The sequence below is a fragment of the Bufo gargarizans genome, chromosome 5, assembly GCF_014858855.1.
Source record: "Bufo gargarizans isolate SCDJY-AF-19 chromosome 5, ASM1485885v1, whole genome shotgun sequence".
Classification (NCBI taxonomy): domain Eukaryota; kingdom Metazoa; phylum Chordata; class Amphibia; order Anura; family Bufonidae; genus Bufo; species Bufo gargarizans.
The window spans coordinates 396,778,010-396,793,306 of NC_058084.1; the positions used below are offsets into that span (position 1 = coordinate 396,778,010).

At 41.7% G+C, this 15,297-nt stretch overlaps 1 protein-coding gene across 4 annotated transcripts in view; it reads left to right on the forward strand.

Moving 5' to 3' along the window:
• LOC122937809 (ATP-dependent translocase ABCB1-like) overlaps nt 1-15,297 on the forward strand; it is a 182,715-nt gene that overhangs the window by 86,815 nt on the left and 80,603 nt on the right. For all 4 annotated transcript variants that reach the window (XM_044292882.1, XM_044292884.1, XM_044292883.1 and 1 more), the window contains 4 exons: nt 5,480-5,590; nt 5,668-5,802; nt 8,258-8,461; nt 15,054-15,224. In XM_044292882.1, the coding sequence (XP_044148817.1) occupies nt 5,480-5,590; nt 5,668-5,802; nt 8,258-8,461; nt 15,054-15,224 (621 nt within the window). The remainder of the gene's footprint in view (nt 1-5,479; nt 5,591-5,667; nt 5,803-8,257; nt 8,462-15,053; nt 15,225-15,297) is intronic.

The window sequence follows — 15,297 nt, forward strand, 5'->3', positions numbered from 1 at the left end:
ACAATAACGTGAGTGAGACTCTAATGGCGCAAGCCACGCGTGCGAGCCACCACGAGAAAATTGTATCACGAGCCACAGATGACTGAGCCATGGGAGCGGGTCTGAAGGCAGAAAAAGACATGGAACCTACTTGTTGTGGGACCACGCAGCCGGCCTCGAATGGCGGAGTTATGTGTGTAAAATTTAAACGGAGAAGCCAAGCGTGAGAGACTAATGACGGAGTCATGTGCGTAAAACTAAAACGAAGCCATGCATGAGAGACTAATGGCGGAGTCATATGCGTAACACTAAAACGGAGAAGCCATGTGTGAGAGACTAATGGCGGAGTCATGAGTGTAAAACTAAAACGAAGCCATGCATGAGACTAATGGTGGAGTCATATGTGTAACACTAAAACGGAGAAGCCATGTGTGAGAGACTCTAATGGTGAAGCCATGCGAGAGAGACTCTAATGCGGAGTCATATGTGTCACAATAAAACGGAGAAGCCATGCGAGAGAGACTAATAGCGGAGCCATGTGTGTAACACTGAAAGGGGAGAAGCCATGCGTGAGAGACTAATGGCGGAGTCATATGTGTAAACCTAAAAACAGATGAGCCATGTGTGAGAGACTCTAATGGCGAAGCCGTGCGTGAGAGACTCTAAAGGCGGAGTCATATGTGTAACACTAAACCAGAGAAGCCATGCGAGAGAGACTAATAGCGGAGCCATGTGTGTAACACTGAAAGGGGAGAAGCCATGCGTGAGAGACTAATGGCGGAGTCATATGTGTAAACCTAAAAACGGATGAGCCATGCGAGAGAGACTCTAATGGCAGAGTCATATGTGTAACACTAAACCAGAGAAGCCATGCGTGAGAGACTCTAATGGCGGAGTCATATGTGTAAACCTAAAAACGGAGAAGCCATGCGTGAGAGACTCTAATGGCAGAGCCATGCGTGAGAGACTCTAACGGCAGAGCCATATTTGTAACACTAAAACGGATAAGCCATGCGTGAGAGACTCTAATGGCGGAGTCATATGTGTAACACTAAACCAGAGAAGCCATGCGTGAGAGACTAATGGCGGAGCCATGCGAGAGAGACTCTAATGGCGGAGTCATATGTGTAGCACTAAACCAGAGAAGCCATGCGTGAGAGACTCTAATGGCTAGGCCATGCGAGAGAGACTCTAATGGCGGAGTCATATGTGTAACACTAAACGGGAGAAGCCATGCGTGAGAGACTCTAATGGTGGAGTCATATGTGTAACACTAAACCAGAGAAGCCATGCGTGAGAGACTAATGGCAGAGCCATGCGAGAGAGACTCTAATTGTTGAGTCATTGTGTAACACTAAACGGGAGAAGCCATGCGAGAGAGACTCTAATGGCGGAGTCATATGTGTAACACTAAACGGGAGAAGCCATGCGTGAGAGACTCTAATGGCGGAGTCATATGTGTAACACTAAACCAGAGAAGCCATGCGTGAGAGACTAATGGCAGAGCCATGCGAGAGAGACTCTAATGGTGGAGTCATTGTGTAACACTAAACGGGAGAAGCCATGCGAGAGAGACTCTAATGGCGGAGTCATATGTGTAACATTAAACGAGAGAAGTCATGCGTGAGAGACTCTAATGGCGGAGTCATATGTGTAACACTAACCAGAGAAGCCATGCGTGAGACACTCTAATGGCGGAGCCATGCGAGAGAGACTTTAATGGCGGAGCCATATGTGTAACACTAAAACGGATAAGCCATACGTGAGCGACTCTGATGGCGGAGTCATTGTGTAACGCTAAAAGGGAGAAGCCATGCGTGAGACTAATGGCGGAGTCATAAGTGTAAAACTAAAACGGATAAGCCATGCGAGAGAGACTAATGGCGGAGTCATATGTGTGAAACTCAAACGGATAAGCCATGCGTGAGAGACTTTAATGGCGGAGCCATGCGAGAGAGACTCTAATGGCAGAGTCATATGTGTAAACCTAAAATGGAAAAGCCGTGCGTGAGAGACTCTAATGGTGAAGCCATGCGAGAGAGACTCTAATGGCGGAGCCATGCGAGAGAGACTCTAATGGCGGAGCCATGCGAGAGAGACTCTAATGGCAGAGTCATATGTGTAAACCTAAAAATGGAGAAGCCATGCGTGGGAGACTCTAATGGTGAAGCCATGCGAGAGAGACTCTAATGGCGGAGCCATGCGAGAGAGACTCTAATGGCGGAGCCATGCGAGAGAGACTCTAATGGCAGAGTCATATGTGTAAACCTCAAAATGGAGAAGCCATGCGTGGGAGACTCTAATGGCAGAGCCATGCGAGAGAGACTGTGATGGCGGGTTTATGTATTTTTTTTTATTTTTTTTTTAAACCACTTATGCAGCACCAGTATGACTTGGGGACTTGCATAACCATGACTCTCTCCGACAATAAACCAGGACTAAAGAACCCCACTTTTTTATTTTTTATTTTTTCCTCTCCCCCCTGTGAACAGAAAAAGGTAGGCCTAAGGAATGTGACAAACCACCGAGGAAAGTAAGCCTGAAAAAGAAAGCCACTATGTTTATCGGAAGAGCAGTATCAGAGCGGTGTGCTGATAGCCCTAGTAAGAATACTGAGTAACCATTATGTAGAAATAAAAAGAAATGCAGCTTTAAGTGGAAGCAGAGTATAACACATGATGTAAGAACAAGTGGGTGAATGCAGCTCTGGATGTGAGCGATGCCTAAAAACATGGTATGGGCACAGTTCTGAGTATGAGGAGCATGGTATAGAGCAGGCGTATGGATGCAATCTGAAAGTGAACAGAGTATAAATGTAATGCAACCGCGGACGCATGAACGCAGCTCTAGTAGTGAATGGCGTATAGGACAAAATGTAAATGCAGACACACTGATGTAGCTTCCAAGGTAACAATCCTAACCACGATCATTTGATCATTAGCGCCCAACCCCCTTCGCCCCAGAGCGCTACAAGTCACGGACCGTGTAACCAAGTCCCATCCTACCGTGAATGCCAGTACTTGCCTGGCACCTTCTGCCATTGCCAAGGCGTAAACGAACCTCCACATGCTGCAGGAGTTTTTTGTTTTTTTTTAACCGGATCCTGACGGATGATTGTTCATGGTTGCTGTGACTGCGCAAAGATTTCGTAAGAGTACGATAGAATGACCGTCTGAACCTCTGATGCCCGGATAGACACCTGTTTAGGACAAAAGACAGCAATGACCTTGACGGAACCATTTACCAAATGCACTTACACCACCGAACTTGAGAAATAGGAAGCAGAAGGGGATAACGCAGTGAACATATGAACCCACAGTACACCTAGAAGTTGCAACATCATGTACGACCAGCGGACATGTACGTCTTGAAGTTATTGGTGTGATGACACCTGAAACCTACCAGTAAAGCACCGGACGTGGTAGCTGCAGGCCACGAGCTTACCAATTGACAAGAAGAGGATGAACTGTGTGATGATAAAAGAAGCGGGTCCGTGCGGTGGAGTTACCTGTGAACAAAGTTTCCTACTAATGCGCAGAAACAGATAGTAGGTGGTGGAACAGACCTGTGGTGCTTAAATCGCTGGACACCTCGTCAGAAATGTGAAATGCAAAATCTGGATTACTTCGTGCTGCTTCAGAGCTGAATCAACAGCAAACGATCGGCGTATCCGACAATGATTGGCTGTGTCTTTTACACTGTGCCCCTATAAGAATTGTGTACCAGAAGAAGTTGCATGGTTAATGATTGATTCAGCTCGGGAGCAGCAGACTGCCCAATACTGATAATATGTGACTAAGTGATATTGCGGTGACTGACATGTTACATGTATATGGTGATGACATGCGTGGTACCGATCGGAGGCAGGACGTTCGGGGTACATGAATTAGCGCTGCTTGTGGAACGCTGCACGTGCGCCCGGCTTTCATGTGTGCCTAGCGGGGGAGGAGTGTGCCGCGCTGACTGCCAGACCCGCCGCTGCCTGCACATGGGGCATGAAAGCCAGGGGCACGCTTGTTTTTTTTTACAGTACAAATTAATTTATGAAGTTATAGATACGTATAGTGGCTCACCCGTTCAGTAACTAAACTATGGTGCACTGTTAAATGGGCGCCCCACCGCCCAAACAAAAGGAATAGATAAATAAGTTGATATAACAGGCACTAAATCACCAAATATGTATCAAGAACAAACGTTAATTAGAAATAAACTCATATATTAAAAACAAAAATTTTAATAAATAATCCCAGTTAATATCAGTGTGACGGTCACAATTAAGAAATAAGACTTTTATATAAATTGGATGCCGCACGATCCCTATTATAACTAATGTGAAACAAGGTTCTCTTCACACAAAAAAAAACAAAAAACTGTAGACGCGCATTGATGCTGGATTCCCCGTCCACCCCAGAGTATAGGATGTAAACTCAATAGTTATGTTGGCTGGGGAGGGAAGGAACCCACAACATCAAATGACTGTGGTAATCACTAATCAATAATCATGATAGTAGGATATCTGCAATTCATGTATCGATGGTAACCATAATCAACAGAAATATAAAAGAAATGTAGTTAGTAAATGATCAGTAATTGTTAGTAATTCATTTTCCCTTCAAGTCCATAGTCATAATTGTGAAAATATAATGTCTATAATTCATATATCCATGCACATGCTTATTGGATGCCAAATAGAGTCTATAGAAAATCTATGTTCTTGATCCTGAAAAATATAAAAAATTTATAAAAAATATGATTTAATGTAGTATTAGAATCACTTGATCTTGATGTAATTGATCCACATTAATTGACATATGTGCAGAGTTCAATATAGGCAGTATGACAGAATGCTCCGTTTGTCACTATGTCTTACATATTATATAACATTCTTTGTTAAAGAAAGTAACTTGTTACCACATTGTAGATCTCTCTGTAATACGACTTGTACTTAGGAAGAGGTTCTTTAGTAAGACCAGTCCTCTGTTCAGTGTCCCACGTGGTCGCTGTGTGCTGATCTCCGATGCGCTGTGTTGTAGGCTTTGGGTACTTAAAAGGTTTTACAGATTGCACTGATATAACTAGTAGCACATAACAATCGTGCAGGGGGTCACTTTGAATTATTACCAGTAGTACCAAACAGGTTTCGGAGTGTCGAGATCCTTCTTCAGTGGCTCCATCCATGGAAAACAGGAGTCGGAAGACTGCGCTTACTAAAGAACACATTCTAATACTGTATGGAGCTCCTTCTCCGTACAGTATTGGAATAAGTTTTATGCAAATTAACTTTGGATCTTTCATCAACATTAGAACAAGGAATGGAAGTGGAGAAGATGGCGAGTCATACAGCAGAGTTTACAATAGATTAGATACCTGTTTTCTAGTTAGACCACCAGTGAGGGTACTGCTGTACTCTAGACAGGAGGTTATTACAGTCAGGAAGAATGTGTAGTAGCATTTTGTCTGCTGTTTAAGGATGATATATACATATATATTTTTTTTTTAGCCTCGCCACATTGATAGTGGATCTATTGAAGGATACAAGCCAGACAAGTTGGTGGGAAATATTGAATTTAAAAATATTCATTTTGCTTATCCTAGCCGCCCAGATGTACAGGTATGTTTTCTGTGGTTTTAAGTTATTATAAAGTCATTCAGATGTTATTACATATTGATGTACATTGATATTTTTAGGTTCTAAAGGGTCTAAACCTGAAAGTACCGGCTGGTAAGACTATAGCCCTGGTTGGCATGAGTGGCTGCGGGAAGAGCACAACCATACAGTTGCTACAGAGGTTTTACGATACCTATGATATCACAGAAGGGGAGGTAGGAATTTATTTTCTAATGGAACATGGATTTTTTTCTATCTCATAATGTCAAATATAAATGAATGCTAAACACATTCTCTCCAACTTTTCTTTCTTAACAGTTGTAGCATATCTCTAGAATATGCCACAAGTGTCCAATAGGTGTGGGTTTCACCTTTGCGACCCTCTTCTATTTTCAGCCATGCATGTGCAGCCACCCTTCATTCAGCATTATGAGAGTTTCCAAAATATCCCAACGTTGGTTCTGCTAATTCCAACAATCACATAACAGTGAATGGGGTGGTGGCTGCACTTACTCGGCTTGCTCTCCAGTCACTGCTATGGGACTTGCCAAAATAGGTCAGCCCGCTCACTCAGCTATTTTTGTAAAGTCTCAAAAAGTGAAACAAGTGGACTTTGTGTATGGACTGTGTGCTCTCCTCCACTTTGAGGCACCATTCTGAAGATAGAAACGGTCCCAATGGTAGGACACGTACCTATGTTGAGATCAGAGAACCCCTTCAGGCTACTTCTCCAGTACAGTAATAGAGAATAAAGAAATGCTAAACAAAAAGCACTAGCAGTTTATGTTCAATCCAAGTACAAGTGTACAGCATTATATAGATCTGTACCAGTCTGTGTTGTGTATTGATGTTCCAGTTAGCATTGCTGTGTGACCAATTTAACACCTCAAAGAAAGAAAATATTTCTGACTCTGGTGGCTCTACCATTCCAGTACCGCTTTCCAGAACGAGGAGGGTGAAACAAAAATTGACTGGGGTGTGTGCAGACACCAGAAATATTATGAGCTTTCCTCAAACATCTCTTATTATAAATGTCTGGTATTGATGGTAGGGTAACCTATAAGAGTTGCACTAGATTTGCTGTGTTAGGCTACTTTCACACTAGCGTTCGATCGGATCCGTTCTGAACGGATCCGCTCATATAATGCAGACGGTGGCTCCGTTCAGAACGGATCCGTCTGCATTATATTGGCAAAAAAAAGCTAAGTGTGAAATTAGCCTGAGCGGATCCGTCCAGACTTTTACATTGAAAGACAATGGGGGACGGATCCGCTTGAAGATTGAGCCATATTGTGGCATCTTCAAACGGATCCGTCCCCATTGACTTACATTGTAAGTCTGGACGGATCCGCACGCCTCCTACACGGCCAGGCGGACACCCGAACGCTGCAAGCAGCGTTCGGGTGTCCGCCTGCTGAGCGGAGCGGAGGCTGAACGCCGCCAGACTGATGCAGTCTGAGCGGATCCGCATCCATTCAGACTGCATCAGGGCTGGACGGAAGCGTTCGGGTCCGCTCGTGAGCCCCTTCAAACGGAGCTCACGAGCGGACAGCCGAACGCTAGTGTGAAACTAGCCTCAGATGCATCATCATTACATTAATTACACATTACACACATACAAAAAGTTTCAGTTGATTCCAACACCTTCTTGCTGTGTTACTTTTTTGTCAATGAGTATATGAAAATATATACATATGTATATATATATATATATATATATATATATTCAAGGAAAAATCAACGCAGCTTGACACTTGGCTTGGCACTTGGCTTGAGAAGGATCCTGGAAGGGGATTGAAACTTTGCCTATTTTTGTGTCACATGTATGAATAAAGACACTGCGGTTTTTTTTACAAGAAGAGTGCTGCGTTGATTTTTCCTTGAATATACAAGCCTATAGTCAAAGGCGAGACGCTTGCACCTGATAACCTCTAAAGTGAGTGCTGCCGGATTTCATATACTATATATATATATATATATATATATATATACAAAAGGGTAACAATGTTTTGAACATTCAGGCTCCATATCTCATCATCTAGTAAAACTTTGAACGTGAGACTGCCATCATTTTATAGACAATCATCTTGGCTATCTCATACATAAATTGGACTTGCATCTATTTAGCATATGAGTTGGAAGTCCAATTTATGTGTGAGATAGCCAAGATGATTCTCTACGGTTATCCTAAGCTGAATGTAACTGCTCTCATCAGATTGCAGAAGATAAGCAGCTTAAGGCAGGGCAAGTACCAGCTTGGGAGACTGGTTGGGAATCCCTGGTTCCATTGACTCTATAGCTACTAGAGAGGGGTCATTGATCCAGGGAGTTATTTTGATTCGGGAAGGAATTTTTTCCCCCTTAAGTGGGGAAAATTGGCTTGTACCTCAAAGTTTTTTTTTTTGCCTTCCTCTGGATCAAAATGCAGGATAACAGGCCTAACTGGATGGACAAATGTCTTTTTTCGGCCTTATATACTATGTTACTAAAAAATGATGGTAGTCTCATGTTAGAAGCTGTATTGGATGGTGAGATATGGAGCCTGAAAGTCAAAAGTTCAAAACATTGTTACCTGTTTGCTTGTCGGTATATATATATATATATATATATATATATATATATATTATATATGCTATTGGAGAAATATTAATTCTGATTCTCATATTTTAGATTATGCTGGATGGACATGATATCCGCTCCCTCAATGTCAAGTGGCTAAGAGATAATATTGGTCTGGTAGGTCAGGAACCTGTCCTGTTTGCAACAACCATAAAGGAAAACATTTGCTTCGGTAGAGATGGAGTAACTGATACAGAGATTGAGCAAGCAGCCAGAGAAGCCAATGCCTACGACTTCATATCTAAACTCCCAGAAGTAATTATGAGTGTTATTAATACCTTGTTTGTGCAGTTTTTGTTCACTATAGGTTCTGAATGGTGTTTTGTTTCCAGATTATTAAAAAGTCACTCAAATATTTTATAAATGAAATCTGCAGAGAATGCTTCACTGCTCTTCACTTTGATGAGAGCAGATTATAAGAACAACTGTTGGAACTGTCAGAATTAAAATAATTTCCTGTCGGCGGCCCAAAAACTCGCGCAGGCGCAGAACCGCCTGCGGCCTGCTCGCGATGTAACCTGAGCGCTGGTGCCCTCAGGAGCTTGATGATCGCGCAGGCCGCAGGCGGTTCTGCGCATGCGCAAGTTTTCTGGCCGCCGACAGGAAGAAGGACGGGGCATTTCTAAAAGGTAGACTATGACGTGGGGAGGGGGGCAGAACTGTTTGCCGGGGCTGTGGGAGGTTATTTGAGGATCAGGAGGCGTTCTTGGGCACTGTAGGGGGGCGTCACTGGGCACCGGAGAAGGAAAAAAAACGCCCCTCTGGGCACCTTGGAGCCTCATTAGCATATCATAAAAAGTGCTTTTATATCAAAAGGACAAAACAAAATAAAGTAAAAAGAAGACTGTTGGAAATAAGGTACTTTAGTGAACATAGCGATGGTGACAGCTTAAAATGGTAAAAGCAGGTGACAGATTTCCTTTAAGGGAAAAAAGTAAAAAACCTAATGAAGTATTAAACACACCTCCATGAAATGTATAGCTTCAGAAATAGATAAGTATTTAAAAAAAACACTCCCTGATTTCTTTCCTTTGGCTATATAGGCTTATTACAGACTAAGAGCATTGTGTGTATGCATTGTGTATATCTGTTTTATTACATGTGTAATTTATGAGTTGTCTGCCACCTTGCTTCCTTCTTCCCCTCATATGGTTTTACTAATAATATCGTAAATTTCCCATCATGCCTGGCTTTGCAGAGACAGAGAAACAGAGTCTCATCACACTGCAATGCTTTGAGGGAAGCCATAACATATCAGTAACACAGACCCCTCACGCAGCAGGGTCTCCATGTTTTCCTATGTGATACAGCTTCAGCCCGTCTTCCCTCTCTGACCTGTCATCTCTCTCTCCGCTGTCAGCAATTCTATGCAGGAGGCTGGGAGACCAATGTGAAGCTACACCCCATAGAAGTACATTGCAGAGTCAACACACACACATAGTATACACAGTCTATGTCTTAAGGTTCATATAATTGCAGCTACTCACTGTATACACTCACCTGCTGTATATCTACACTCACAGTCCTTTAGATAAAGGAGACATTATATATTTAACAGAATACAAGGATATACAGAGGAATATGGAGGATGGAGCGGGGAAGGGTCTGAGAGGCGACCGGAGGGATTTGATTGATGATGATGTCATCCTGTAGTTCATAGGAAGTCAGCCACAGGGGACAGGCCGAGTTCCTGTTTACACATTAGAGCAAGCTCTGGGCTGGTGGTCAGACGTGAGGTCTCATGAACAGATTCCTATAATCAAAAGCTTCAAAATGTATGGATGTAACTGGGTGAGGGTACTTTCACACTTGCGTTGTTTGATTCCGGCAGGCAGTTCCGTTGCCTGAACTGACTGCCTGATCAGGCAAACTGTATGCAAACGGATGTCATTTTTTCTGACTGATCAGGCATTTTTCTGACTGATCAGGATCCTGATCAGTCAGAAAAATGCCTGATCAGTCAGAAAAATGCCTGATCAGTCAGAAAAATGCATTGCAATACCGGATCCGTTTTTCCGGTGTCATCAGGCAAAACGGATCCGTTTTTTTTTTTTTTTTTTCATTTCTAAAGGTCTGCGCATGCGCAGACCGGAATGACGGATCCGGCATTCCGGTATTTTGAATGCCTGATCCGGCACTAATGCATTCCTATGGAAAAAAATGCCTGATCAGGCATTCAGGCAAGTCTTCAGTTTTTTTCGCCGGAGATAAAACCGTAGCATGCTACGGTTTTCTCTTTTGCCTGATCAGTCAAAACAACTGAACTGAAGACATCCTGATGCAAACTGAACGGATTACTCTCCATTCAGAATGCATGGGGATATGCCTGATCAGTTATTTTCCGGTATAGAGCCCCTGTGACGGAACTCTATGCCGGAAAAGAAAAACGCAAGTGTGAAAGTACCCTTAGGGAATAAGATATCGCAGTGCAATGTAAAATAAAAACTTCTTTAGGAGTTTTTTGTACTGATGCATAGACATTAATAGGATCTATCATTAGAGTTAGCCTCCTCATATCCTGCGGAAATAACTGGATTATTGGATTTTAGGTTAATCAATCTAGTGGATGCAGTCAAATAAAAAATATAAATGGTGCAGCTGAGGATGTAAGGATAAAATATATTCATATTTATTGCAATTGTATAAAAAGGCAAGACATTTAGATGTGGTCATCACATCTTCATTAGGCCACACGTGTATATGTTGTAAATTGTCTGATGAAGATGTGGAGCCCACATCAAAACACATTGCCTTTTTGTGTAATTGCTATTAATATTCATATATTTTATCCTTACATCATTTTTATTTTTTTATTTGACTACATTTGATTCAGCACGGATTGATTCATTCTTCCGGTCTATGCTGTGCTTCAGCCATGTTCTAATACTCAATGCTATGTCAGCATTGTGCCTGCCTTGCACAACATTATATGGTGAGCGGTATTCCTATAACAGCCCCTTCCCCCATTTTGGCATGTGCAAGTTATACAGTCCGGTCCATAAATATTGGTACAGCGACACAATTCTAACATTTTTGGCTCTATACACCACCACAATGGATTTGAAAAGAAACAAACAAGATGTTCTTTAACTGCAGACTGTCAGCTATAATTTGAGGATATTCACAGTTTGCATATGTGCCTCCCACTTGTTAAGGGACCAAAAGTAATAGGACAATTATCTTCTCAGCTGTTCCATGGCCAGGTGTGTGTTATTCCCTCATTATCCCAATTACAATGAGCAGATAAAAGGTCCAGAGCTCATTTCAAGTGTGCTATTTGCATTTGGAATCTGTTGCCATCAACTCTCAAGATGAGATCCAAAGAGCTGTCACTATCAGTGAAGCAAGCCATTATTAGGCTGAAAAACAACTGTTTGGAACATTCTTAAAAAGGAGGAATGCACCGGTGAGCTCAGTAACACCAAAAGACCCGGAAGACCATGGAAAACAACTGTGGTGGATGACTGAAGAATTATTTCCCTGGTGAAGAAAACACCCTTCACAAAATTTGGTCAGTATAAGAACAATCTCCAGGAGGTAGGTGTATGTGTGTCAAAGTCAACAATGAAGAGAATACTTCACCAGAGTGAATACAGAGGGTTCACCACAAGATGTAAACCATTGGTGAGCCTCAAAAAGAGAAAGGCCAGATTAGAGTTTGCCAAACGACATCTAAAAAATCCTTCACAGTTCTGGAACAACATCCTATGGACAGATAAGACCAAGATCAACTTGTACCAGAGTGATGGGAAGAAAATATTATGGAGAAGGAAAGGAACTGCTCATGATCCTAAGCATACCACCTCATCAGTGAAGCATGGTGGTGGTAGTGTCATGGCGTGGGCATGTATGGCTGCCAATAAAATTGGTTCTCTTGTATTTATTGATGATGTGCCTGCTGACAAAAGCAGCAGGATGAATTCTGAAGTGATTCGGGCAATATTATCTGCTCATATTCAGCCAAATGCTTCAGAACTAATTGGACGGCGCTTCACAGTGCAGATGGACAATGACCCAAAGCATACTGAAAAAGCAACCAAACAGTTTTTTAAGGGAAAGAAGTGGAATGTTATGCAATGGCCAAGTCAATCACCTGACCTGAATCGGATTGAGCATGCATTTCACTTTCTGTAGACAAAACTGAAGGAAAATGCCCCAAGAACAAACAGAAACTGAAGACAGTTGCAGTAGAGGCCTGGCAGAGCATCACCAGGGATGAAACCCAGCGTCTGGTGATGTCTATGCGTTCCAGACTTCAGGCTGTAATTGACTGCAAAGGATTTGCAACCAAGTATTAAAAAGTACAAGTTTGATTTATGATTATTATTATATCCCATTACTTTTGGTCCCTTAACAAGCAGGAGGCACATATGCAAACTGTTGCAATTCCTACACCCTTCACCTGATTTGGATGTAAATACCCTCAAATTAAAGCTGACAGTCTGCAGTTGAAGCACATCTTGTTTGTTTCATTTCAAATCCATTATGGTGGTGTATAGAGCCAAACATGTAAGAATTGTGTCGATGTCCCAATATTTATGGACCTGACTGTATGCTATTTCAGTGCTGTGTTTATCCTGTAGATACATAACAATCAATCTTTTGGGTCCTGGAGAGCTTAAAGGGAATCTGTCACGTCATTTTCACCTGTACTAACACAGAAGATTGCAAGCATATCCATTCATACCTTTGTGTACTTTGTGTCTTCATTCCATGTCTAGAAAAGTGTTTATATTCTCTTGGAAAGCAGCTTCCAAGTGCACGATTGGGCAGGGTTTGCTGATCCAAGTGCCCAAATCAAACCAGTCATAGGAAGAGGGGAGAGCCGCTTTAATTAGCATTGATGGCAGCTAGAAATATGGGTCCAAGCATTCCAAGCTTTCAGACAATACCAGAATCACAGCATTATATCCATTGCATCAAAATATATAGCTGTTAGAAATCCAAATGGCAGAGAATGAAGTTTAATGTGAAAGTAAAAACATATTTCACTGATGTCACTCCTGACTCAGCTATATCTTCCAATGTAATGGATATAATGCTGGGTATTTTATTATTGTCTGAATGCTTTCAAACCAGACCAGGCCCATATCTCTAGTTGCTACCAATGCTAAGATATGAGTAGCTAAAGCAACCTGTCCCCCTCTTCTTAAGACTGTTTGGCTTTGGGCACTTGGAACAGCAAACTCCGCACCGCTGGGCACTTGGGAGCTGTTTTCCATGAGAATAAAAAACCTTTTTCTGGACATGGAATAAAGACACAAAGTACACACAGGTATGTTTGGAATGTGTTTGTAATCTTCTGTTGTGCAATCTTGTTAGTTGCATGAAAATGATGCAACAGATTCCCTTTAACATTTTAAAACAGCTATTGAAGGATTGAGTAAAAGTCTGAAAATCTTATTCATTTCTAATTATTTTCATTATCTTACATTTGTGTTAAATTAACTAAAATGGTCTTCAAATTTAATTTCTCTATCTACCATACTTGTATTTGGCTCTTTACCTTCTGAAATATGAGAAGCGTGGTTGCCCACTTTGGACAATCCTTTTTTGTTTGGAGGGCATTATTACTATAAGCTTATTAAGGAGTCTCCTGCTTTTTTGTCCTCAAGTAATTAGTTGTAATAATTTGTGGAAACGTGACACCAAATATTCAGTTCCACTGCAGGGGATATAAACGACCTTTGGGGGCATTTTTCTATTATTGCATTGTACTTATTTTGAGCTAAAAATCAGTTTTTCAACTGGTCTTTATTAAACATGTTGAGCCCTTTTCTCTGTACACCCTTGAGATTCTCTAATCTCTAGTAGCATGCTGTCTGTTTTCACTCTGTTTGGTCACACAGCCCAGCTGACGGCTACTTATCTCTGACCTCCCAAACACTTATTATACTGTAGTTCAATTCTTATCTTTCTGATAAGAATGTGGCTTAAATGTTTATGACCTTTTAGTAATTTAGAGACAAGGGTTATTAGATGAAAGTGAAAGTAGGATTCACACAGCTAGACAGTTAATCCTTTGTGACAGAGCGGTTGATTATTTTTATTAAAGGCCAATTTAAAAGATTTTTATTTCAAAATGAGTCAAATATAATCCTAAAAAAATTGCCTCTACATAGCCTTTACAGGGAACTTGTCATCAACTTTATGCTGACCTCACTGAGGGCAGCATAAAATAGTGACAGAAATGCTGATTTTAGCAGTGTGTTACTAAAAGTAAGTGGTTGCTGAGAACCAGCATCATAATTATTGCAGCCCAGGCCTTGAAAAGAGTCAAATCTACCTGAGAAGCGTCATGGTTATTCATAATCTCTTGCACTCCCCGCTCATTGGCAGTTCTCTCCTAGAGAGAAAAGGGAGAAAACTAGGTAGAAGCCTGTCAGACATCAGCAGGTGAGCAGGGAGAGCAGAAATTCATGAATAACCATGACTCTTCTCAGGTGGCCGCGACTTTTTTTCAGGTCCAGTCTGCAACTTTTAAATGACAGATCGCTGAAATCAACTCACCTGTCTCTACTTTATGCTGCCCTTAGTATGGGCATCATAAAGTTGATGACAGGTTCCCTTTAGGCATTACACTATTGCCATTGAAATGGGTTTTCTGGGCAATATACTGACTTGCAGAGCAAACACTGTGTTGAAGCTGCACTTCTTTAAAAGGTTATATGAAAATGGACTTTCTAGCCAGACGACCACTTTAGGATAAGCTTCAACTAATGCATGTTGGTGACACATACACCTGCAGTTCTATTCTGATTTCATCTGCATCTGTTTCTGCCTTTTAGAAATGTTAACAAAATAGCAAACACAATGTAAACTTTTATGGTATTCCTGCTTTTTGCAGCAATTTAACACAATGGTAGGTGAGAGAGGAGCTCAGCTGAGCGGAGGTCAGAAACAGAGAATAGCAATTGCACGAGCTCTTGTCCGAGATCCAAAAATATTGCTCCTAGATGAGGCCACATCAGCACTGGACACCCAGAGTGAATCTATAGTGCAAGCTGCACTGGATAAGGTGACATATTTAACTCACTTTGTGATGTGTAATATTGTACATTATACAGTGTTTTTACTTAGAGTTTGTAAAT